This window comes from Corvus hawaiiensis, chromosome 18 (genome assembly GCF_020740725.1).
Source record: "Corvus hawaiiensis isolate bCorHaw1 chromosome 18, bCorHaw1.pri.cur, whole genome shotgun sequence".
Taxonomy (NCBI): domain Eukaryota; kingdom Metazoa; phylum Chordata; class Aves; order Passeriformes; family Corvidae; genus Corvus; species Corvus hawaiiensis.
The window spans coordinates 8,595,346-8,622,108 of record NC_063230.1 but is presented as its reverse complement, the minus strand read 5'-3'; the positions used below and the strand labels follow the sequence as shown (position 1 = coordinate 8,622,108).

At 41.2% G+C, this 26,763-nt stretch overlaps 1 protein-coding gene across 17 annotated transcripts in view; it reads left to right on the top strand.

Moving 5' to 3' along the window:
• Positions 1-26,763, top strand: part of FBRSL1 (fibrosin like 1) — a 508,012-nt gene that overhangs the window by 322,333 nt on the left and 158,916 nt on the right. For all 17 annotated transcript variants that reach the window (XM_048322610.1, XM_048322613.1, XM_048322607.1 and 14 more), the window contains one exon: positions 14,504-14,533. In XM_048322610.1, the coding sequence (XP_048178567.1) occupies positions 14,504-14,533 (30 nt within the window). The remainder of the gene's footprint in view (positions 1-14,503; positions 14,534-26,763) is intronic.

Here is a 26,763-nt window from a genome sequence, read left to right as displayed (position 1 = left end):
TTCCAAGATTTACTTTTCTGAAAGGTATCTAATCTAAATTAGGCAGGAGTTTTCCAAATCAATGAAACTTCCACAGCACTCCGTTGAGTACAGAGCTTCATGTGGGATGCGGCAATAGTCCCTAGAGTGTCAATAACTTCATTTTTCTGGGATTTTAAGGCAGGCATTAATATTTGGGTTGGACTTTCATTTTTAATTGATGAAGGAAAAGACTATCTGCCTTTCTTTCCTTCTTGATAACGCAAGCTTCTCTTTAGTAACTTCAAACACCCCAATTCTTCAGTTAAAGGCGAATTAAGTTTTCCTGTATTTAAAATTAGCTCTCTGAGGGTGGCATCAGCTCTGTTTCTTTTATGTTTTAAGTCCCAGTTCTTTAATCTGTTTCTAATACATTCTGTTCAGCAATTTTGCATTTCTGTTTTAGTGGAAGCAATGCTGATTAATTCCTTCTTATGACATCTGTGGCTGCATCCTAGATTAAACCTACTCTAATACAGAGCCTATCATTAAGTGTTAAATATTCTTGCAAGGCTACTTAAATTAGATTCAACATCAGTGGATCATTTAGTAGAGAGTCGTTAATTCTCCATCTTATGGCAAGGCCACATTCTGGTGATGCTTTTAATCAGAAGATTATTGAGGTATGATTTGAAAGGGATATGCTGCCCGTATTTTGCCTTTGAGCAAATTATGAAAGGTCAAGTTGCCAAGGAAACAAAACTAAGATAACATTACTAATTCCTGACTCCAAGAGTTGTCTTTCCTGATCATATCATTTGCTCAATGTACATGCTTAGAAAAGATACCAGCTAACAGTATCTCTGCCATTTAGTTTGACAGAAAATGGCTTTATAACTCTTGCTCCTCTAGATAGTGTTCACAGTGATGACAAGGCTCACCAGAATACTTTGTCTCCGTAGAATCCACGGATCACTTGGTTTGTTTACAGATAAGGTAAATGTTATTCCTGATTTATGGAAGGGAAAAGAAGGAAGGGAAGGGTTACAATTTACATATTCAAAGATAGCTGCAAAGTTAAGATGTTCCCGGTTTTGACAGCCTAATTTACAGCTCTTTAGAGAATCCTGATGTTCATAAAGTGAAGAGCACTTGATAACACAACTTCATTAAGGCCCCTCAAGTTAAACACTCTGAGTCACTTCTTCTGGTCACAGGTCAGGCCAGTGGAAGAGCCAGGAAGACTTTCCTGGTGTTTGCTGCTATCCTGAGTGTCGTGCTTCCTCTTTTTCTGTTATTTTCTCCTTTCCTATTCCAGGTGGGAACCAGTAGTATAGGATTGGCTCCAGTGCAGGAGAGCCTGCATGGAATAGCAGGATGTTATGATGCGTCTGTTCTTCCCCTTTCTCCTTTCCATCCATATGTGTGTGAGTGTATAATATGTGTTGGCGTGTTTGTGTTCAGTTTCTTGTCCTTCCTTTGGAGAACTCATGCGAAAGGAATAATTTAATTCCCTTAAGTATCAACATCTGAGATTGTGGTAGAGTCTGTCCTTAAATTTTCATTGGGAACTGTGCTGTGTCATAGGGCACTGCATAATGAATACAACCCTGCCAATCAAGACACTCTGTTTTATATCACTTATTACTAAATTGAAAATGGTGTTTTACTACAGCAATAAAGGGCTGGTACAGCATGAGGTACATTTTTATACAACTCTATGAACTTTGTCATTGAAAACATTATAGCCTTGAATTTGAGAGCACAGTGGAAGGCAATATAATTTGATTACCTATATTAATCAAGTAGAGTACAACATATAAAACCAGTAATGCATAAGTCTGACTGGAGCCAGATAACCCTCTTGTGCATCTTAGAAAGATTTATTTTCAGTAATATAATTCATTTGACATGAAAGTATCATAATTGCAGTTGCTAGGAAAGATTTCTTTCTTTCCTTTTTTAGGGAAAAAAACTATCATGCTTTCAAGAGCAGTTTGTTCTTCTAAAGCTCTGCGTACTGAAAATTGAAAACAAAGATTTGTTTTTGTAATTGTGGCAATTTCTCATTAGCCAGCTGAGCTAACACAGTGGTTTGTGTTGAATACTGTTTCTGCTTCATAAAAAAGTATTAGGTGTGAACTTCAAGGAATATTTTTTGCTGTGCATTGATTACATTGATTATTAGTACTGTCATTCTCAGCCTGTGCTTCTAAAAGCTGCTCAGAAGCTCTTGAGCCTTCAGTTACCTGTGCAAGTACTTTGCATAAACTCTGAAAAGAACTTCCCCTCACTCACTCTGTGAAAAGGCTTTAAAGCATATTTAAAAACACCTAATTACTCTGCAGTCTATGAAAACCCCTGTTGTTAGTCGATAGGCAGTAGTGACACTTACTAATAATAGTGTTAACATGAGTTGCTATTTATACATTTTATTGCTCAGAGTGGCTGCAAACCACACGTGAGTTGGTTGGTGTATTGCAGCTGATACAGCAAAATTCACAAGTGAAAAAAGAACAACCGACTGTGCCACAGCTCCCCTTGGAGCAGGAAAATTTGCCTGCTTCATAGCTTCACAAACTGAGAGGGGTTAAAATATCCTGGTCAAGGTATTTTCCAGTTGTTCAAACAGATTTCACATTCACCTTTGTTCATCATAATTTACTGGAAAATAAAAGGTTTGTGTAATTCAATGTGTTCTGACTCTGTGACAAATGCATAATAGTTTGTTCCAGCTAATTATTATTTCCTCGTTGTGCTAATAAAAGGTGATAGAATCCATTCCCAACGGTGTTTGTAGCCCCATCTCACTACTGGTCCACAGAGCAGTAAGTTGTTTTTTTCCATTTTTACTCTTCAGTCTTCTGTTCTTTTTCTCTTCTTTCCCCTCCTGTTGAGATGTTTTCTCTTTCTTTTATTCTCTAATTGCTCCAGCCTGGATTAGACGTATAGGGGGTGGTCAATGCCGAGGAAAGACTTTGACATGTTGGAACTTCTGTTGGTAAATGACGTCTATCTACACAGCTGAGCATTTCCTCAGCAGCTCTGGAAGGAAAATACAAAGTTTAAAAAAAAAAAGTCTGTAGTAACGACAGAAAATATAAATTTCCTCAAGCCTGTTCAGAAAGCTTCAGGATGGCTCAGCTAAGGATACTCGCATTCCCATCTTTCAACGTGTACAACCAGCCCTTGTCTTGGTCTTTGAGGTCAGTGCTGGTCAAGCTACCTGGGCAGCCTGAAAGCAGAACAGTGAGGTAGGAGGCTCCATTTGTAAATCATTACATTTCCATCAGTCATGGACATTTTGGAGGCTGACAAGAACAAATTAGTATCTAGGGGCATTGAAAGAGAGGAGCTGACATTCTAAGGTAGGGAAAAGCCTTTGCAATTTTACCTGAAGTAGGGTATATATGTTTTCAAAATTGCTTAGCGTTTAAAGGTTTGTCACTTAGTGGTCCAAAGAAGTATTTTCCAGGTAATGGCATAGGTCTTAAAGCTTTTATATTTAGCTTGGACGGGGTATAATTCTCAAACAGTGAATAACCAACTGTGTTATTTTCTTATCAAATTAGCTTGAAGTCTCTGCTACATTCCTTAGATTACATTGAAGCCACCCAAATGTATGCCCGAGGCAATGCTTGTCCTTCACTTCCAAGACCTACCTACTTTAATATTTTTAAGATCTAAATGGAGTGAAAGGAAAAAAGCAGATTTAATTTGCATTGTATTAATGCTAATGACAACTGCTGGATATTTGTGGGGGGTGGGGGGTATGCAGAGGTGGTTTTTAGTTTTCATATTTAAAATCTTTTTTATTTCTTTCTTGGTGAATTTCTTTGTTCCAGGGCAGTTCGCCTGTGGTGAAGGGGGCATCCATCCCTTAAGGTTTATTTTAAAAGCAGTGGTTGAAATCTGCAAGTGCATGCTCTGGGTTTCCTTGGAGGAATAGGCCTTCTGTAGATGTCTCAATTCTTGTGCTAAATATTTTACCAGATTTGAATTTTAATGTTCAATAATGCAAACATTAATGGTAGCTATAGTAAGCTTAATATTTTTTACCCACAACAACATAAACCTTGCTATGAGTTAAATAGCAGTGGAATTAAATTACATTAATTATTGCATTAATTATATATAAGTATAGTTAATATTGTCCCTGACAGCAACAGGGACTTTTAGTGACTAAAGGCATTCAACAAAACAAAACAGCTGATTCACATAACCTTCATATATTCATGAAGTGAAGAATGAGCTGAAGTTCTTTTCACTGAATTAATGTATTTCGAGAACACAGTAGGTGCTCTGGATTGTTTTCCACGTCCAGAGTCCCTAATTGAACGGTGCTCTAAAATATTCAATACAGCGTGGTAGTGGTGTGTTTCCAGGTATGTAGCTGGTCAGCCCAGCTTCACCCACCTGAATTCAGCCTGGCTTCAGCCCCTCCTCCTGCCAGGTCCAGCATAAGTTGTTACAAAGCACAGCAGAGATTTGCCTTCATACCTGAGTCATGTCAGACCTGATTCTAAAATCAGTCACCACTTCTGAATGTTTGTTTTAGACATTTGTGGGCCTTCAGCTTGAATATGAATGCAAAAAGCTGCAATATACCTGTGGGGGAACTTCAGAATCCTCAGATGGGTGTCTTCGTGCATAACCTGGTGTGTTCTTTCGTCGTTGCACCACTTGGACTTAAAGGGAGAAGTAAGGAGAAAAGGAAGTTGGCAGCATAAGAATAAGTGCATGTGTGTAAATATATACATAAAAAAATTAAATGTATAAATGAAATAAAATAAACATTCATGGGAATGAGCTGTAAGAAACCACAGCAAGTTTCATAACCAGAAATCCATCACCCTGATTCTGGAGGGTGGCTGTCATTAAGCAGGATAGGGAGGTATTTGAAAATGCCTTTCCTCCTGGGTTCCATGCTGAAATCCTCTCTTAACAGCTTCCTGCAGCTCATAATGGTTCTGCACAGAGGGAAGACAGCCATGCATGTTCTCTACTAAATAAATATGTAAATGGAACTCCCAAACGGAGTGACATACCATGGAGTCACATAGCTGAGAATAACTAAATGCTTTCCACTAGAGGAGGGTACTTCAACAAATTCTGTTGTTTTGTACTGGCCCAATAGTTTTTGGTGACTCCATAGTGATGTGGACATGGCATAGTAATGGACTAGATTTGCAATCCAAATAGAAGAAAACCGATGTTTATAGTAAATGGGGAATTACTAGACAGATCATTATGGTTGAAGTGGCTTTTGACTATATCCATATTAAGTCCTAAACTCCTCCTTAATTTTAGAGAAAGCTTATAACCGCCCCTCCAAACTGCAGCAGCCTCTCATTGTTGTAAATAATGGCTGTAAGCCATTTTTCATCTGTTGGACATATCATCTAGGCATCCTTGCATTAAACAAAATTAGAGTTGCTCTGTGCAGTGAGTCACTGCGAATCCGATCTTGGTTTCTGCTCCCTGCAGGAGAGCGTGAGGGACCAAAGCAGCTGGGGCGGGGGGTCCAGGTAACTCTGAGCCAGGAGGCTTGTGATAACGGGGAGGCAGCAAGGCATGATGTCTGTTGCAAGCACATGGTGTTAGTCATAGCCTAAAACAAGAGAATTAGAAAGCAATGGATGTTTCTCTGGTTCCTTAGAGAAAGCCCATACACAGCACTGAGGCTGTAATGCCTCCGAGAGTGTCTGTCTGATGAAAAGAAAATGAGTGACAGGTGACACAATGCCCAAGTGAGGGAAGAATGAAAAGAACTTGTGAGCACTTCAGAAGAGAAGCAGACTGCATCTCTTTTCTTGTCAGAGTTTCCTCTGTTTTGTAAATTGGTGAACTGCAGTGTCAACCATTCAACTTTGCGTGCACTGTTCTTTCAATTACCCAAGTGTGGCTGTGGGTGCACCACCGGAGATGTGTGGAAACAAGGCAAGATAGGAAAGAGGTGAAAAAGCTCCAGTTCATTGTTTGTGTGATCCCTGCAAATGCTGGGCTGAATTATGGCTATAATTCACATTATCCTTTGGTGTAATCATAGACAGTACAAGTGAAAATTACCTCCTGCATTGTCGGATCACTCTCTTTCTTGTCAAATATGGGCTGAAATTAAGCATAAAATTGTATGTTGGGTTTCCCAAGCTTTCCCAAGGGTGCTGAGATTCTGCAACCACAGATATAATGGGTCAATCACAGTAAACTGACTTCAAGGCAGCTACATCAACCTACCATTAAATACTTAGAATGAGTCCAAATAGTGAGAGAGAGAGGGAGAGAGACCAAATATTGAAAGAGGTGTATCATATGGAGATCGATCAATCGATCGATCGATTAATCTGCTTTTTTCTGATTATTGAGTAGAATAGATTGATTCAGGAAAGGACATCATTAAATCTTACAAAAATTATGGCAAAGGATTCTACTGGTATATTAAGGCCTAAAGTAGGAGGTATAATATGGTAAACCAGCCAGAAGGCCTCTCCTGAGTGTGGTACCAAACACTGCTGTATTGTAGATGGCGTTGGATGCTGGCTTTTCTATTTTTAATGAATGTGTCTTTATTAAGCACTTAGGTAGCAACATTCATCTGTGTAGGCTCCAGTAAAAGACTGCGCTATGGAAAGATCTTCCTACCTGTCCTGTGTGGGGGAAGGGCAAGGATGTGGGAAATGAGGAGAAATCTGGTGGCTCTTACAGCTTTTTCAAGATGGGTTGGTCACTCTCTCCCTTTAGGTCATTTTTAGACTTGGCTGGAAAGCAAGCAGCTGTAGATCTTATTTTGTAGATCTCAAGGAATAATTTGTGATTATCCCTTTTTCTCCAAAAGTGCTTTCCTGTGTATAGGTACAATAATAAAGAAACCATTTTCAGCATAAAAGTATGTGCTTGTCAAACCACAGCAATGATTTTCCAGTTGCTGGCTTTTTTAGTTGTGCAGCCTTCTAATATTTCTGCTTGAATTCTTTCACGACAGAAGCAAATGAAAATTACACCGTGGTTTTTAGGTCTCTGTTCCCTGATTTTTGCTTGTCATGTCATGAACTTCTTCGAAGCAGTGAAATGGCAGCCCATCTCCCTGAGAGCTCCAGACAGATTTCTAAAGTTGTCTTGTTAACAGCTTGTCAGAAACCTACATTTCAGTCTCGCTGAGTTTATATCATGAAAAAAAAAAAAAAAAAAAAAAAGTTGCTGGAAATTATGATTTTTACAGGTTCTGACATTTTTCTAAAGAACTGAAATGCTCAAGGCTGCTGTCTCCCTTAACAGGCTGTGCTGTTTTGGGTAATATTCTGCGTTGCATCAACTGAACATCAGAGCAACATTCAGTTTCTTCCCTTTAACATGTTCTTTGAATTATTTAAGGTGTTTTGATGTTGGCTAGAATTCGTAACAAAGTCCTCCAGCTTTTATCCTAAAATATCAAAAAGGTTGAGATTTTTTCCTTCCCCCCCCTTCCCTTTTTTCCCTCTTCCCCAACCCTTCCTCCCTCCCTCCTCCCACTTTTAATAGATCCTTGCATGGATCATCAGGGGACTTTCTTTTATGTTGTACAGCATGAAATGACTTAGTCAGGGTCTTCCTGATTAATTTATGAGTGCTAAGGAAAAGGGAAGGGGGGAAAAACAGTCCTTGAGGGATTGACCCTAAGCTGCAGCAGATCAACTCAATTTTATGGAATGAAAAGAGACTTAAACAGTATTTTTAGCGTCAGTTTCTCAGCCCGCAGAGGTAGAGAAGCTCCCTGCATCCGGCAGGCTGGAGCAGGGCGAGAGGTGCCCATCTCTCCAGGTGGCTGATGGAGTGGAGCTCGAGTCTTTGGAGGCACCGAGCATGTTTAGAGTTAAAGCTGTGGCAGATTGGTGGATTAATGTGCTCTGCCTCCAAGGGACAAATGCTCTTTTTTTTTTTTCTCCTTTTTTTTTCCCCTTTTCCCTTCCCCTTGCTCCCTCCTTCCCCGCTCTGGGCTTGCAGATGACAGCTGTTGGTCACTTAACAAAATGTCCTCTTGATTGCTGCTTCACAACAGGGGCCCCCTCAGACCAAACAGCACATAGCCTGTACAATGCATCACTGCCCCTCAAAATTAGTTATAGTGCTCTGGGCTATTCTCGGCTGCCATAGCTAATACTCTCTTGCTGTTCTTCTCTCTCCCCCTCGCCCTCCCCCTCCACAGACAAAGGCTCAGCCTATACATCTGTAGTGCTCATAACCTCCCCCTTCCCCCAGCGAAATGCTGAGGAGAGAAAGGAAAAAAAAAAAATTGCTGCCCTGAGGCTCAATCTGTTTCTTACAGCTCTACCCCGGCACTTGGAAGCCTGAGCTGGTCTAGCCATGGGGAGGCCCTGACTCATTTCATCAAGCTGTCAGGGAGGCAGTGGAGCTAAGAGGACTCTGCTGCCTGGGGCAAGTTCAAGTCAACATTCGATTTCCGTCCTCCCCCCGGCCCCCGCCTTTCGCTTGGACACTTTCTGTGCTCTGGATCTAAACTTCTCCCCGAGCTGCAGCAGCTCACAGCTTCTTGCCAGGAGGAAGGACTTGTGGGACCTTATAAAGGACACAGTGGCAAAATTGCTGCAATAAATCAGTGGCCCTCTGACACTTGGCGGTAGCTTAATGTTTTGGCACTTTCTTTCCTGTGTATGCCTCAAGTCCCATTAGCAAGCTTTTCTGTCAGTCTGGCTCATGATAAAACTCTCTCTTCCTATCATCTTAAGCAAGCCCCTGCAGACATGAATCTGATGCCAGACTTAATAGGAAACAACACCCTCCCCTGCACACACAAGCGCGCATCCGTATGCGCTGCCACTGCTCCTGGGAAGTTAGCTCAGAGGGCATGGAGAGGGGAGGGCTCTTAAAAATAGGCTTGATTTTACTCCTTCCTTTAAAAGAAACATTAACAACCTGGGATTTAATCCTAGTACTTCCCCAAGCCTTGCTACGAAAAGAAAATTCCGTAACTAAATATGGTTGGAAATAATAAGATAGTGGTTAAATGGCTGTGGAGTGGGTGTGCAGGCTCTATAGGTATCTACACTGTTCATATATTCTGTGCAACTTTCTACATATGTATTCTAACCTGCCAGCTTTCATGGTAAAATTATAGAGAGTATATTCAATATTTCTGCCTCCTCTTCTCTCAGCCTTGCACTTCCCCAGACAGTTCTAGTTGCAGGTAGACTGGTTTGATTACATGTCCCTCCGGGCTGGGATCTGTTTCTTCACATGGCTAGCTTAGATGTCTATCACCCTCTGCTTAATCATAATATAAATAATATCTATAGCTATGTGTGTTTATGTGGAGAGGAAAAAACAAGCCTTTCTCTCAGCTGTCTGGGCAGGAACCTGTAACTCCTGTGCTGTACAGTGTCTGGCACAACAGGGCCCACAGCCTTGGGGCTGTGTAGGCACAACCTAAATCATAAACCACTGCATTTGGGTGAAGTAAGAGATAACCATGTTTGTGTGGATAAGCTGAGGTGACTTCTCAAAAGCTTGGAGGAAGTGGCTCCCTTTGAAATAACTGTATTTCTCTGCGCCCAACATGACATAACATCCAGGTATTGCCAGTCTTGTTGCAGTCTTATGAGACTTGGTTTTTTTTTCATTTCTTGAAGCTCTTATTCCTGGCATGAGACAGTTTACATGACTATCTGATGTCATGTTAATCAACATAGTGCTTTTATTATGTGAAGAAAAGCTGGACAATGTAGTAGTTAAAGCACTGTGGGTAAGAAAAGAGTCAAAGCACGTTCTCACGATTCCCAAACTCACCAGAAAACAACGAGAATCACAGTGCAGTTTTAATGTAGGTTGTAAGGAGCTCGGTGCCAGTAAACGGTAAGAGAAGATCCTTTGCCAAATATGCTGTTGCCTGTTTTACAGTAGCCATAAGTCCATCTTTGTCCCCTCTTGAGGTGGTTTGTGGAAGCAGGTGATGGAACGCATCACAGCTCCTTCCCTGGTGGGAAAGCCATGATGGACAGGGGTCTTGAAAAGCGAGATTTCACCCCAGCCATCAAAAAAAATGAGACGCCACAAGGCCCAGTCTACACACATGGATGCTCTGTCTGCGATTCCGGAGTTATGTGTTGTTCCTGCTGAACCTCACATCACAGGAGGCTTCCTTCCGACTGGAATCTGTCACTGCAAGAAATTGTTTCCAAAAAGCTGCACAATTAGGGGTCGGCTTTGCAAACATTCTTGGTGGAATTGAGAGGCAATTGGCACAACCCAGTGAATAATCCCTTTAGGAGCCTTTATGAACCCGGCACAATGGCTGTTTACAGTCCTGCTTATAGACCAGGAGTGTTAACAGGCCTTTAGAAAAATCCAGGTAATTGAAGCTTTTGTCTTTCAATGAGCCCCCGTTGCTTTCAACAGTTGCCATTCTCCACATTTTCTTTAACTTTTTTTGTTTTGACAAGGGCTTTTGTCCCTCAACAACAGCAGCGTGGGAGGTGAGCCCAGCCGGGTAGTGGCCTCAGCCTTCACAAGGCACACCATGGCCGCCTCCTCACACAGGATAAGTTGGCTTTTAGGACTCAGAAAATCCTCTGTGGCCAAACTGGAGTTTCTCCTACGACTCTATTATTCATTTCAACATCCCAGCAATGCAGCGTCCCCGCCTCAGGCCCTGTGCTGAGCCGGGGATCTGCCGGGGCAGAGGTGAGGAGGAGGCTGGGGCAGAGCGGGCGTGTGGAGGCTGAGGGCAGTTCCCACAGAAGCTGAACGAGCCCTTTGAAACCAGGGGTTTCCAACACGCACACCCCTGGCGAAGGGAAGGGAGAGGGGTCAGCAGTGCTTCTGCTTTTCGCAGCTCTGTCTGGGCCCGTTTGGTTTTGCTGTCGTTGGTTTTTCTGTGCTGTTGCTCGTTCAGCAGCCTCTGGGTTCCTGTTTCTCGATGCGAGTGTGGGAGCCTGTTCCTTTTACATAAAACTAAGAAAATGTGTGGGAATTCTGAAGCCTGGGGCCTTTTCCACCAAAGCTGGTTGCATTTTCTTCAGGAGTCAGTGGGAGGTTAGCCTAGGTTGGTAGCCATGAGTCTCAAGATTCCTATCTTCTTGTATGTTAAGCCGAAGTCCAAGTTTTATAAATATCAGTGTGTTAATTCTTCCCCCACAAACTCTCATCCCATAGGCCAGTTTGGGACATTCTCACATGGATTAAGATATGGTATTTTGGTGGTTTAAAGCCAGGTAGGAATCAATACAAAGGACAGTTTGTGTGCATGAGTGATCCTACACGGCTGCAGAGGGGGCAGAGGACTTGCTTTCACAAGGCAAACAAGAAATTAGGCAACTCACTGCCACAAATACAGTTTTTAAACCACTCATCTTGCAGTCACAGCTTCACAGAAGGCTCTGTGTCCACACTGAGCCACGTTCACGTGTGGATCTGCATCCACAGCCCTGCTGGCTTCTGCAGTTGCAAGACTGATGCAATCATGATTAAAGTAAGGAAGATGTAAGCTAAAATGAAACAAAATTCTTTGCTGTCTTTTCCATTTTAAAAGCAATTAATTATGAAGTCTTTCCAGATCCTGAATGGGGAAAAAAGTATCCTCAGAGAGCAGATGTTTGCTTCATTCATATGTCTGTTTATAAAATTTGGCATGTGGATTTGATGGTTCACCGGCTTTTTGCAACTTTCACTTATCTACATGAGACAAAGTTGCATATTGGTACAAAGCAAAATTAGGCATCTAAATAAAGTAATTCTGCACCTTTTAGTAATGTAAACCATCTGTAATAGGGTTTTATACTCATTATAGGTATACAAATTTTGGAGGTCAAATCTGTTTTCAACAAGAAAAACCCTCTCCTCTTTTTTTTTTAATATCATAGTGCAGTAAGAAATAGGAAGACAAGTTTTGTTACAAAACCAGAGAAGACTAAAATACTGCCTTGTATTTGAATAATAACGCTTACTAAAGTCTAAAAAATTGTTTACATCGCAAATATTTTTAAGCTGAATTTGGTAATGTTTACAGTACTGAGGTTTTATTAAACCAGGACTCATAGGCAAAAGCATCTGAGTTTTAATGATAATTCTGAATGCTTTCTAGTCAACGGATTTTGCAGTTTAATTTATTTGGTTATTTTATTACTGCAGTGTATAATTCTTTAAGCCCCTGTTAGAATTAAAATTCGTATTGATATTGCCTAAGTATACAATTCGAAGAAACCCATGGCTGTGTGTGCTAACTTATTTTTATGCCATTCTTGTGATAGGTGTAATTCTATTGTAACGTGCTTTAGTCTGAACCACGAATCACGTCGTCAAAATATTCTGCCTCTAAAATGCGTGTGTTCACATTGAATGAGCACCAAGATTAAAATGGTAACTTAGGATACTTTTGCATAGACCAGCTTTAAAGGGTAAAATAACAAGGTCTTTGTGACCCACTCCATTATGCTGGTAATTTGGGGGAATGCACAGTCGCTGTAGCATTAGGGCTTGATTTGAGCCCCCCCTGGGTGGAGGTGAAAGGCTTCCCTCCACTCAGCCAGTGTTTCTCAGGAGCATGTAAATAATAAGAAGTGGACTGCTGTGACTGCATCTTCCCCCACCCCCCACCTCGGTTTTGATGAATGTGTTGCTCTGTCAGTGTGAATTATCGCTGTCTTGAGCAAGCACAAATGCAGCAGGTACTGGGGCAACCTTTGCCCAGCAAACCTGTTCCAGCGTATCTCAGTGTGATGGACAATTAGTCCCATTCCAGGCCCAGAACAGAGACTTCGAATTGTTTGTGGTTGCATGACATGGGTTTGGGGAAGTCAGCAGATGGCTGCTCATGATGATTTATCAGGACTGATTTTACTTTTGGTTTGTGAAAAAAACCAAAAACTGTATTTCATATAACAATTTTCACAGAGGTCAGTGACAGAATAAAAGTCACAAAAAAGGCACAAATAGCTTATGGCAAGGTATTTACTAAAGACATGGCTATCTGATGTCTTGCCTACTACAAAGTAATTGGCTGGGACTTTGTGCAGTTTGCTGGTATTAACACTGGTTATTCCCATAGAACTTGCCCACCCACAGCTCCTGGCCCCTGCAAAGCAGTGTCCTGTCACTTCTTCCATTTTTCTTCAGGTTCTTTCTTTTACAGAATGATCTAATACAGTTAGATCTGTGCACATCCTACTAAACAGTTGGATTTCTCTGTGACAAACATGCTGTGGATCATGTGGGGTGGTGTAAAATAGTTTCATTTTGAAAGAAAAAGAGTTCTGCGTAGTCAAGACTATAGAAAAACAGATTCCTTAAACCAAGCATTTTCACTGCAGTAAAATGGGAATAAGGTGTCAGTTGTGAAGCTGAGCACTCTTCACTGCAGAATCACTGTGGGAGATTCCTCCAATATTATTGAGGCTCTTCGTGTGCTCAGTGTGTTCCAGAGAATTTAAAAATAAAAGGTTGCTCAATGTTTGGGGTCAATCATTTCATGTGCCAAATAGAAGAAGAAGAGATTAAATATTCTCTCATAAATCAGCAGAAAACTAAGAATGTAACAGCTGAAATTTCTGTTGTGTGACTTAAGGATAAAGGATGTGACAGGAAAGATCTGCCTCCCCCGCTCCAGGAGGAAATCTGGACAAAATGACCAAACAGATCTATTCCTCCTTTTACATTCATGACACTGAAGCATTTGCATTCTCATGGCCCATTTCCATATCTGGGGCTTGTCACTGCTGGCTTGCAGAGTCCCCTCTGTGAATTCCATAAGGTGCTGCCAGTTACAGAAACCCACCGGGCCATCCCCATCAGCAGTTGGCTGAAGGAGAAAATTCCCATTGGGCACCAAGGCTACAAAACACACTGACCACTTCTGTCAGCATAACAGACACCAAGAGATTTACTTCTGTTCCCAACTGTAAATCTTTGTGAGCTCCAGCCGGCAAGATGTGCATGTCCTGAAATGTTCAGTGCTCAGGTTATCTTTCCATCATTTGTGCTGTGAAAATAGAGCATTTCATTTTCAGAGCCTGAAAGAGATTGCACTCCAAAACTCTTTAAGTAAACACTTCCTCCTGGGATCATGATCTCATTCAAACTAAAAAATGTACCAGAATTTATGATGTATTTTAATTACTATTCTTGGTACCACTCATTAAATTAGAAATTGATTGCCAGTTTCACAGTTTCCTTGTTAGATGACAAAGTGCTTATCAAGGTGAAGCAATGCAAAACTGTTACTATATATTCCCCAATTTGGGATGATAAAAAGGCATGCTTTTTGTTGTGGCACTCATGTTACAGTGGTTGTTATAATGCATCGCTGATTGTCTTTTTTGTTTAAAGTTTCCTTTTTCCCATCCAAGTAAGAGTACACCATAAATTTGTGTAAGAGAGAATCTGGCTTTGTCTGGTTTATGCTAGCAATGTAAAAGGCATTACTGCAAACATCCAAAGTGTGTTTCATTGAACTGTGAACATCATAAACAGCTATCCTAAAGATTTAAGAGGATGATGCAAAAGATCCCTATATATAAAGGTGTTTCTCAAAGTCTTTTTTTCTCTCTCTAATCCACAGTGTGACAGCGAGAGCGATATTGACGATAAGGTAAGACTGAATTTTCTTATTTCATATGCTTGGAAATTCCCTGATAGTCAAAATAAGAATGAATTTGAAAATAACATTTTCCTCCAGTCTTCATGTCAAATTTAAAAATATCTACAGTTGAATGAAAAAGCATCAGATTAGCTACTCTGTGATCTTCACTAGCTTCTGTTTACAGGAAAGAAAGTCCCGTTAACATAATAGTCTTTCTTGATTATTATGTGAGCATTTGGTGAGACCTGAGTTAGAGTGTTAGTGCTGTATCAGAGGAAGTTTTCTCTGATAACTTGTCAGGAGCCTGTATTTTATATATAGCAACCTTTGAAGATGTCAATTTTGTAATCAGTTTAGAAGATGGGACCTGCCCTCCAAGGCAGTGTGGTAACTGTCAAGGAGTGTTTTGTTGTGTTGCATGCATATTTATCACAGAGCAATGATTTTTCTGACCTTCTTTTGAATACAGGGGTTGGTCATTGAAAGGTTGTAGTTGTGTTTGTGTATGGGGATTTCTTGTTCACCTCTGCAAGGAAAACAGACAAGTCCCACTGTGTAGCACCTGTGGCACCATGATTTTAAGCATCAAATACACAAAAGACTTGTGTATTCCTTGCCAGCTTCTGGCAGATAAACCTGGCAGTCTCAGGTCAGATCTTCATCAAACCTTTATTGTATTTTGGCTGTCCAGTCTCTTGCATTCATTCATGAGAAGCTGTGGCACAGAGTTTTCTCCTGGATCAGCATTACAGAAGTAAAGGCTGACTTCAGATAGCCCTGTGTCCTCAGCAGCACACCCGGCTGCAGCCATGCATCAGAGGTTACCATGAGTTCAAGAGACTAACAACTTCTCCTGGTTAAGCCTTTTTATTTTTGTTAGTATTGCTAGAGCTTTAGAAACATTAGGGTTTCTTCAACTTCTTCTTTTAAAATGCCATCAGATACTAAATATCCTTGGAGTATGGCAAAAGCTGTGTTTTGAGATGAAGGCTTGAATGAAGAGAAACATTTAAATCGTGTGTTGAATGAAAGAAACTGTACATATTTTATATTACTTTAATTTTATATGTGTATATATGTGTAAAGTCACTCCCTGAAACCACCCGTCTCCCCAAGTTCTGTTTCTTACAAGGTTACACAGCAGCAGAGCTGACAGCAGGGGTGGCGAGGGTAAAATATTATTCCCTAAAAGCTTAGATACCATGGGGTTAAAACATTTCTTAGACTGCCCAATCAAAGGAAGTAAAAGCAATCACTTAGAAAACTGTTTAAAGATCTGCCAGTCAAACCTCAGATGAAGTTGTAAGTGACATGTAGTTTTATTATACAGCTATGCTATTAATGATTATCTAAATTACACTGGTAGACCCAGCTAGCGGCATTACATCTGAGACTGACGTTTGTTAGATTAGGTTTGACTTCACCTTGTAGAGAAGAAATTGAAATCTGAACAACATTGATTAGCTTTCAGAATGTGGGATCTGAGGTTACCTTCAGAGGAAGCTGCATTGTGTTTGGCTGGTAACTTGCTGTCCTTTACAGCAAATGAAAGGCTATTACAGTGTTCCTTACCATTAATATGACATTTCTTTACATTTCTGTAACTGTAATTTGACCTTCCAGGCTCACCTATTTCCCAGCTACCTTCTCCTTAAGGTGACTCTAGCTTAATAATAACATTTCTTTTCTTCATAAGGAGAGCAGCACAAGATCATCATCTTTCTATCTCTTGCCTGATCTGCAGAGACATGAAACATGACACAGTTCTATTAAATAGGCCTCTGGAATTACGTGGGGTTGCTTTTCTTGTCAGCAGAGATGTGGGCACATGCATGTAAACTCACCAGGGTTGAAGTGAAGATGCTTCAAACCTTCCATGGGGATAATGTAAGTGCAACATTGCCTTCCAGCTGGGGACCACAGGCAGCCTGGCTTGCTCTGTTGATACCTGACATACTACACTCCCCTGGAAATTCATTCGGTGTTTGTCTAAAACTTAACCTGACTGATGCAACAAAGAGCTATAAAAATTTTGGTGTGTCTGTCCTGAGGGACTACACTCATTTTCCCCCTTCCATGTGATGGCAAAATGTATCTCCTGCTAATGCTCCCAGGCTATTGCAGCCAGATGGAGTATTCAGCATACTGCCTAGCCCAGCATCTGCCTTCCTGAATTACGTGGCGGGTCGGCTTCATTCCCCACTGCTACAGAGCAATGCTGCCCTGCTGCCTGGTCAGCAAGAACCAGCGTTTTCGAGGTACACCTACACACGCTGGCACTAAGGAAGGGCAGGGCAGGAATTACTAATGTACTTCTGATTTGCATAATATTTTTTGTAAGTCACAAACAGTGGATCAGTCTTGTCTGCGTAAAACTCACGAGGAAAGCAGACAAAAAAAGTTCATGTACAAGCACAAACTGAGTCAGCGACAGAGCTAGAAGCAAAACTGAAATTTTCCACCTCCTACTTCTCTCTCTGTACCATGCTAGTAATTATCCACTATTTATTTAGTTCTTAGGTATATGGGCTATTGAGCTCTTAATGTTTTCAAACACAGACGTTAGAGTAAAATTAAGGTTTTACCCTTGCTGCATTATAAAATATAAACAGCCTCCTGTCCTCCTGATGGTTTGGGTTTTTTCCTTGTGCAGTGCAGTGCAGGGCTCCAGGGGAGAAAAGCAATTGAGCATAGTCAGTCACATGTACAGTGTATCAGAAAGAGGAGCCATTACTTTAGTGCAAGGTACAGTTTCACAGCACACTGTGAGAGTGTTTCCAAACATTGCACTGCTGTTTTTAATAATCGGGAAAGAGGAACTCAAGGCTGGGGACTTGTCAATCCCATCTACTTTCTGAGAACTGTCTCTGGCCAAGTATAGCCTTTCACTTCTGTAGCACTGCTGAAATCTCAGAGGAAGTAAGTGGGATGATGCTTTCTCACACCTATCATTCTGTCACCACGCGCTTCTCACAGAACCGTTTGAGATACCCAAACTAATAAAGTGAGCTGTCCAGCCATTTAACCAAGCGAGAAACTTAGCAAATCATGCATTCCCAGAGATGGCAATGCAAATCCTGCTTCCTTTACTGTATGTTCAATGAAGGACATTGGTTTGGACTCTGCAGCTGTTAGGAGGATTGCAGTGTTGCTTGCCGAAGCTGTAGAAATGATACGGTGCTTTTTGAGAGGGAGGAGGGAGAGAAAGGGAGTCAGTCTGATACTTGTATTACACTGTCTCTGCTCTGTGCAGTAGCTGTGATGTGAAGCTCACGGTCCATAAACATTGTTACTGAAAATATATACTTCCTTTAATAGCAACAACAGCATTAACAGATAGCAATTACCCTTCATTTTCAGGAACTATAAAGTCTCCATTAATTCAAGATTTATGTAGTTATAGCATTTAGCACAGGAATAACACCACAGAGAATTGGTTTATACACATGTAATGAGAGAGCTTATGGCATACTTTAGTGAACATTAACATAATAGAGTAATATAAACCATCAACAGTTCCACTTATTGTCTCTTACCTGCTTTAGCATCACTGTGAAAAGTGGCTAGCAGCTTGGTAATGTGCTCTGTTAAATGGTGTTCTGCAGAAAGCCAAAAGTCAACTTGTATAAAACAAGGGAATGAGTAATCTCTGCTCATTACTCCAAAATGTTGCTCTCATTTTTTTAATAACAGTGTTCAAGATTGCATTAAAAAAGCGCCTGTTTCTTTCTTTAAAAGTAATTCAGTGTTCATGTTCTTCAGTCTTGGACTTCTGTCTGGTCTGTGGGCAATTGTGGGTTGTCGGCTTAATTACATGGCCCCGCCACGTAAGTCAGCTTTCCAAATCAGGGGTTAGATATCAAGCATTCTTCATTTAATGTGGTGCTAAGTAAGATGTGGAAAAAATGGAATTGTATTTCTAAGTTCAGTCAGTATTTACTGTATATTTGTTCTGTAGTTTGTGTTTTAGCTATAGCAAGCAACCTCTGAGACGGGTAAAGTTAAATCCAAGGTGGAGACAAAAAAGTTTTGAAGTCATTTTTTTCTCATAACTTTCTGCAGCAGCCCAGTGAGTTCCTTAGGTGGTGCTTGTGGCAGTGTGAATCAGCCTTGCCATGATGTAGTTTTCCAGAGTCCCAGTAGGTGCCTGGAAGTCAAGAACAAGAGGAGCAGGTGCAGTTTAGCCTGTGGTAGATGAGAGGAGGGCAGCACAGTGGTGCTGTGATCCCTCCACCTGAGGCTGGGTTCCCATCCTGCTACGTGCTGTAAAAACACAGAACAGCCCATGGCTTAAGGATGAGATTAGAGAGAAGGGAGCCAGGTAAATGGGGGGACACTGTCAACAGCAGCACTGTTTCAGTATGCCAGCAGCCTCGTTGTTGTCCAGCTTTGGTTTCATGGGCATTAATCTAAAGGGGGTATTTGTAGGTATTAGGGTTTTAGAGGCATTTGAGAGGGAAAGTCAGGTAGTTTTATGGCCGTGAATGGGAAGTTATTCTCTGTAGCAAAGGCACGGTGGTAAGTAGTGAGGAGGTGCTTATTTGAAAGTTTAATGAGGGAGTGATCAAATCAGACCAGTGAGAGATAAAAGTTTACAGCAATGCTGAATGTCAGTGTTGGGAAGAAGAGGTAAGCTGTGAAAGAGTCAAAACACGCAGTGATAGTTTGCCATTCAGGAAGTGAGAAGCTGTGTAGGAAGCAAAGCCACAGACTAGGAAAATGATCTTGCAGCAACTTTTCCCTGGCACAAGGACACAGTTACATCTGCTGTCTCCAAAGGAAAGATAGAATGGTAAATGAAGGGTGAGGTAGCTTGACCAAGAATTTAGTTGTGTGGATAAACAGAAGATGCTCATTATGTTATAGAGAAAAAGGATATACAGGACTTAAAACACAGGTTGAATATTTTGATGTCAGGAGTGTTGGGAGTCAAAGAGAGTGCTGAAAACTGTGGGCTTGAGTGAGAGACGGAGGTGATAAGAGTAGAAGCAATGACAAGAATAAACTGCATGGATGATCTGGGGGATGAAATTATCGCTGTTGTTTCAGCTGTGTTGACCTTGAAAGGGTATCCACAAGCCCACAGGAAAAATCAAGTTCAGGCAGCAGGAGAAAGGGATGTAATAATGAAGAGAGGTCTAGGAGTCGCTCTAGCAGGAATGGTCATTCTGTGTGTTTGTGTATGGCAATGGAAAAAGTGGGTTCCATCTGATAAGTCTGTTGTTTTTGTGGGGCTGGGAGTTTAGTTCCCACTTCAGATAATCTGTTATTTGCTGTTTTTGAAGCCTGCCCAGACCAAGGTCCCAAACTGGTTTTGTCCATCATTCAGTTGTCCTTTCCTCTAAGAAATTAAACTTGGTACTTTTCCAGAAATTGAGATTCATACTGGTTGCAGCAGAAGGGAAAGATCAAAAACAATATTGAACTGAGGGCTTTCACATGGCAGTATTTGCACTTCTGTTAGCATTACACTTCAGTCTATGACAGTTTTCAGCTGTGGCTATTAATGAGAAATCTCCATTTGCCAGTTACTTCCCAGCTGGCTTCTCAGACAGAACTGAAGTGGTTTTTACCATAGGATGCACTGGCTTATGGACAGTAGTGCTGAATGCCCTTGTGGATGTGTGTGGTTGGGCTCTGCTGCAGGCTTAGCATCACGCAGTAGTATTGCATATATGCATGTGCATGCACAGAATCTGTGCTTCTGCTGAGGTTTAATTCTTACAGACTGAAAATCCAGTGATACAGAGTGAAAACTAGTGAGAAAGCTGACTCCCATATAGTAATAACTGTAAAGACTGTTAGTTCTCCTAATGGAAGAAAGCCTCTGTTTTACAGACAATCTGCATGTTGTTATTAGAAACAGATCTGCTTTTTAAACAATATCAAAATATTGAATTTAAAATAACCCTGTAGCCCTTGAAAGATTTGGGTGCTATAAACAGGCAAATGCAATGTTGTTGCCAGTACAGGAAGACAAAAATTCACCACTCAGTGAATTTGTTTTATTTCATCGTTCTCTATGAATAGATTTACCAGAAAAATAGCATCCTCTAAGCCTTCTGCATACCCAGTTCACTCAGTTGCTCTTTGGGAAATGCCAGATGGGGGAGAGACTTGGCATGCCCTGGGCTTCCATCGTTCCACCCACCATGTGCGTGGAGCAGACATAAAGGTTCCCACTGAGACTTGGGGCAGTTGAGTTAAGCCCTGCAAGTCCTTCCAGAGAGAGAGGAGCCTTCCCAGTTGTGCTTCTCTACTACAACTGCAGTAAATATTATTAGTAATAATAGCCCTTCTTGACCTTCATATTTAAATAAAGCAAGAATGCAGTTAAAAAAATGAAACAGAAGAAAAAGCTTCAGCACCAATGTGCTCCTTCCTACTGAGATTTTGTGGTTTTCTCTTTTCCAGACAAAAACTCAAATTTTAAGTACATTAATCTGTATATAACAAGCTGAGTCATCATAGTCTGTGGTGCCCATATTCATTCTTGAAAATGTAGAAAAGAGGTTTCAGAGCAAACAATGAGAAGAGCCTTCTAGTTTTCTGAAAAAAATCCATCATAGCTCACATAAAAGGGTTGAAGAGATCTTATGGAGAGCTCTTGGGCACAACAGGATAATACCAGTTCTGTTGCTGGCAGTCAGCATGTCCCTGGCTCTCTGCTTTCTCTATTGTTTAACATCTCCCTCTTCCAGTTCCCCATCCATGAGCATTTTCTTATCTTACCAGGGGCCTTGTGAAGAAACTTTTAAGATCTGAGGAAACAGGGAAGAGAGCAGTCATGTACAGCTGTCTGCCCACATCAAGAAACACCATTATAACATAGTCTGAGCTCCAAAGGGCTACCTGTGCAATGGCTGTAACTCCTTGGAAGGTGATCAGATAGAACATAACAGAGTAGGCAGGTGATAGGAATTGGCAATTGAGTTAGGCAATTCAATTAATTAAATCGAATGATATAATTAACCGTAAAGATGCCAAGGAGATGAGAATTCTGGAGGATGCATGCTCCAATAGCTACAATTGCAGGCCCTCATTTGGCTGGCAGAGTTTCTCATTCCTGTATTCCAAAATGGTTTGCCAGGTTAAGTAATACAGAGGGGCTCAGTGTGCAGCGCTGCATCCCCGGGCAGGAATGAAGGATACAACTCAAGCGAGCTCTGTTCCTGCCCTGGCTGCACCTGGGATGGGAAAATGAACATTCCTCTGCTCTGCCCATCCTTAATGCTCAAAGCATGTTATCTGCAAACATGAGACTTTTCCCTCATCACAAAATGCCAGTTAGAATGTCACTTCTGATTCTGTATTAGTCATTATTGGTTTCTCTGTATGTACTGTAAAGATTGTGTAATTCCAGTTAATATTTTATACTTTTTAACATTTCCTGATGGTCTTTAATAGCTGAGTTCTACCCAGCTGCATTTTTCTTGAGAAGGAAAATGTTCTCCTTAGCAAGCGGCTCATGTTTGGTTTTGTAGTATCTGAAAGCTTCGCTTGATTCCTGTTATGGCTCTTGGTCTTCCAAAGTTTCATTTGCATTTTGATGAGTTTCCTCTAATTTTGTTTGATACCTGTATGACTGTCTGAGGAATGTGATTCTACATTTCAGTCAAAGCTGTGCATAAATCCAAAACAGAGCAGTGGCTTAAATGAGGCTTTTATGAGTTCTTGTCTGCTTAAGGTGAACTCTGCAGGTTGTGCTCTGGGGCACATGGCGCCGCACAGCTCCCGTCAGCTCTGTGCGTGGAGTGCCAGGAGCATCGGCCGGCCTTGATCATACCCACTGATGCCCAGTCTTCCACTCTTCAATGCTCAGATTGAAATATCTCAAACATACACAACAGGCTTGGTTTCTACAGTTTCTAAGCCTGGTCTTGGCCTTTGCCACACCTGTGTCAAAATTAGTTGGAGATCTTTGCCTAAATCTTTGGCAGCGGCTGACTTAATTTGTGGTTTACTACTCCTGACAGTTTATTGGGGAAGCAAAGCGCGCCTTCATCTCCAATAATAAACAGCCCACCCGCCGACACTTTGACAGACTTAATGGTTTTTTTATACAAAAATGGACAGACTTAATGTTTCGACTGTAGCGATCATCTGTCCTGATCTCCTTAATGAAATTAGATTAAGTGCACCTGGGAAAATGCTGAGACGGCACATTGCCTTCATCACCTTCCTTAATTTAAAACCAATTTGCGGGGAAAATATCCTCTGAAGCTGAGGGAGGCAGAGAGAAGGGGGAGGGAAGGGGGTTTTAAAATCTATCTGGATAGCTACTGGCAGTTTTAATTCCTTTCCCTGCTGGCAATGTGAAATATTAACAGCCTTAAGAACTGCGAGTTTAAAGACTTACTAACCTTTTTGCCTTTCTTAGGGGAAACAGAAACAAAACAAAATCTTTACCATGAGGATCACATATAGGAACAAAGTCCAGGATATGCTGGGGCTAGGAGTTGGGGCTGGGCAGGGAAGAGAGAAATGGCTGAAATGTGAAAGTGTCTTCTTCCAAGAGCTAGACCATGTTTTCCTAAAATATATTGTAACCTCTAGGTGTTGGTGGTGCTCACTGTCTGCTTTTACCTTGATAATGATTTAGTTGTGCAGAAAAATAGTAATTTGCCCACATAGCTGTGAAATCAGCTGCAGTGTGTGCAATATAATGTGACCTGAAAATGACTGCAAATGTTCCTTTGGCTCATTCTGAGGAGAGCAAGAAACATGTCTTTTTAATTAAAAATAAAACGTTGCAAAGAATAACAATAACTTTTTTTTTTTCCATGAAGGATGATTCCTGTTCTCTCACTGACTCCACTGATTGGAAACATGCTAACAGTTAGCTCAAGGTCTTCCAGTGCTGAGGTGGTCAGAGAGCACAGTAGTCTGTGATAGGCTGGAAAGTCTCTTTATAGCAGAATTTAAATGCTTACAGCCTTTGTTATTTGGAATGTTACAGTCCAAGCTCAACCACGCAGTTGATTTATCCATCTCCTGTCTCCGATTTCAGTATTGCAGGAACAGGAAAACTGATGCTAGAGATGGGCATTTTCTGCTGCTTGAAGATGATTTTATTTGCTTAAAATTGGCTTTGTTCTTTGTGAAAGCTTTCACAGCCCAGGTTGGGCAGAGATGTCTACCTTGTGTCTGGCCACTCTCAGGATCACTGTGAAGGCACACCAAAAAGGGAAGTCCTGTGTAAAACAGTTCTCTAAAAATGTCTGGTAACAGGCTGGGGTTTTGTTGAGGTAATTGATGCACAGTCACTCCTGTTCCTTCAGCTGCTGCTCATCACCACTCAGGACCTCAGTCATGGTGACCTGTGAAGGAAAAGTCATTCAGAACAACCGCGTTGAAAGTCTCAGCTAAATAATATTTATTAGTGAAGGTGGGGCTCCATTTTCAAAGGTACTCCTCACCCTAATCAAAGTCAGCAGAGTCCATGGATGCTCCATGCATCCCAAAATCTGTTCAGCCATCTTCATCCACTTGACTGGTCTATCAGTGGGACTCCTTATGTAAGTAGGAGTTTGTATGAGTAGACCAATTGCTGTCAATGAATAATTTAGATGATTTAAGCCTCAGATGTGCTTCTTAATAATGAGGGAAATCAGCCCCATATGTCCTTGTCCATAAATACTAGAAGATGGGGACAAGTCACTTTTAAATGGGATTCATTTATTTTTAAATGGAATCATGATAAGTGTTTTAAAGGCAATCAAGCATGTGTAGCTATCCTGAATATTATAAATATAAAAGAACATTAGCCTAAAATTGAAGGGGACCCCATTCATATATAAACTGAATTAAGGTGTCATGCAAGGGTAAAAGTGCAGAGTAACCTCTGGTAACCAACAAAGATTTTAAGGTGTTCTTTTTATTAATTGACACAAAGGTGGCTGAAGTGACCAATGAGTGTTACACATGTCACTATATATTATGGACACAGTTACTGAGTGACTGCAGCCATTTTCACCCTCTTTAAATTTGTAGATAACCTCACCCTCCCTGCAAAAGGTGAAGTTGAGGGAAGTAAGAATTTCTATACTGTGATTATTGAGCTTGTTCCCATAAAAAAACATACATCCTACCAAAAAGGTCTCCCTCCTATCCTTGTATTTTTAGTCCCTTTTTATTGTGAAACATGAGTTCCTTGTCCTTTTCCCATCTCTCAGTTTTTGTCTGATGGCATCAATGGCATCTCCTCTGCTCAGCCTGTGCTGTTGGCCCTGAGCTGTAAGACACCAATCTCTTGTTGGTGGTTTTCTCCATGAGATAGGCTGTCTTCAAGGACAAATCTGTGGCTCTTCCCCACAAAACCTGTCAAATGTTATGTATAGGATGGTATGGAGATAGTGGTTGTTTGTATTTACTGCAAGTGTTGCATTTTAGGATCCGTAAGACAGAGAATCCGTATTGAGACACAGGGAAGGGGAGAAGTATGCCTGCCAGTTATTTTTAGTAGCACTGTAAAGTCAATTAGAACTAAAGCAGATGTGTATTAGAAGTTAATTCATATTAAAAATAGCACTGCACTAGCTACCACTTTCATCTGGAAGCAGGTGCAAGTCTGTGCTACTTGCTTTTAATGTGGTCTAGTGCAAAAACAAAAGGATGTTTTTAAGCCATCTTATTAGTTTCAGAAGTTATTATATCCCACCTTCTTAGCCAGTCTGTATGATCATTGGTGTTGAACTGATTTGTCAGTGCTGCCAGTTTGCATTGCCATGGATGTAAAGGAGGTGGGAGGAAGGACAGTTCCTGCCTGGGCAATCTTACAGTTTCCAGCTGCAATTCTTGGCTGTTCAGCTGGTGGATATGTTCGGTACAGTAGCAGTTCTTGAAAACATTTCAAACAGGCCTGTAAGCACCAGTGATCATTAGATCCATTCTGGAGTATAATTTCAAACTTTCTTCTCCATCCCTGCCTTGTCTCCTTTTTGCCTTGCCCTCTGCCTTGTGGTTGTCTTTCAAGTTAATGTTGTCCAATGCAGATAAACACAAAAAGGATTGAACAGAGGTAGAAGAGATGATGTTGTTATCTCTTGATGCGGTTACTCTTCTTTCCTCTATTCAGCAGAATGACTGAGCAATGCTAATCATGTACCTAAGTCTCCTCTGCATCAGTTTCAATACTTGCTGAAGTGCTGTGAGACAGCAGAGTGAGCCAGTGCCCCAGTGCCCTGCTAAAACCAGACCTGGGTTTTCACTCGCTCCCAAACACGAAGCCCACGGGTGCTGGGAGCATGTTTGGAGTCAGGGCTGCAGCGGCACAAGAGCCATTTCTTGTGGCTGGGTGCTGAAACTCACTGTTCTCTGACCTTCAGCTGTGTCTGGGTCTCAGGCTTGTAGCTTAGGCAAAATTCCCATTCATCGTGCCATTGTAAAGAGCAAACATTGGGGGGGCAGAATAACTCTGCGGCTAGAACTGGATAATGTAGTTCAAGTCCATGGCCCAATTTCTCTGATGATGTTGTTTAAAACATTATTTTCTCATTACCCTTTGTGAGCTGAGCTTCAGAGCTCTCCATTAAAAATAACAGCAGTGACTTGAATTAATTGGTTAGAAAACATTTCTTCTCTCAGCCGTGTTCCACAACAAAACCTGAGGAAGCCAAGAAAAATGCTGGCCCAGATTTGGAAGAAGTTTTGTTTAGAGGCCTGAAGCCTGCACGTTGCTCTGCAGACAAACGCTCACATCCGTGGGTCTGTTGTAACTGCCTTGGCTTTACAGGAAAAGAAGCCAGGCCGGCTGCAGGGCTCAAAAACAGTCGCTTGCCAGATTCTGATTTATTTGACAGCCTCCATAATAAAGTAACTATTTGTCTAACTCTTCCTGATTAGTCTGAAGAGGTTCTGCCAATCTGAGGAGGATTGACTAGTCATGAAACCGCTGGTATTTTGGCTTTTTTTTTTTTTTTTTTTTCCTCTTCTTCTTCTTTAGGGGCTGTGATATTATTTGCAATAATTTCTCCTTTATTAAGTTTGGCATCTCAAAATTATTCACTGCTGCAATGTGAACATTTTCCACATCAACAATAAGTCCATTACGGAGAAATTTACAAAAACAAAATGACTTCATATTGCTTGCAGATGTATTCTGTAAAAATAATTGTTTTTCACTAGATTTTAATGTTTCTAGGCCTTTGTAAACATAATGCCTAAATACTTTTATTCAATAAACGAGACCCATTCAGTAATTGCTTGCACATTTGAAGTCCAGTAAATAAGGAGCAGAT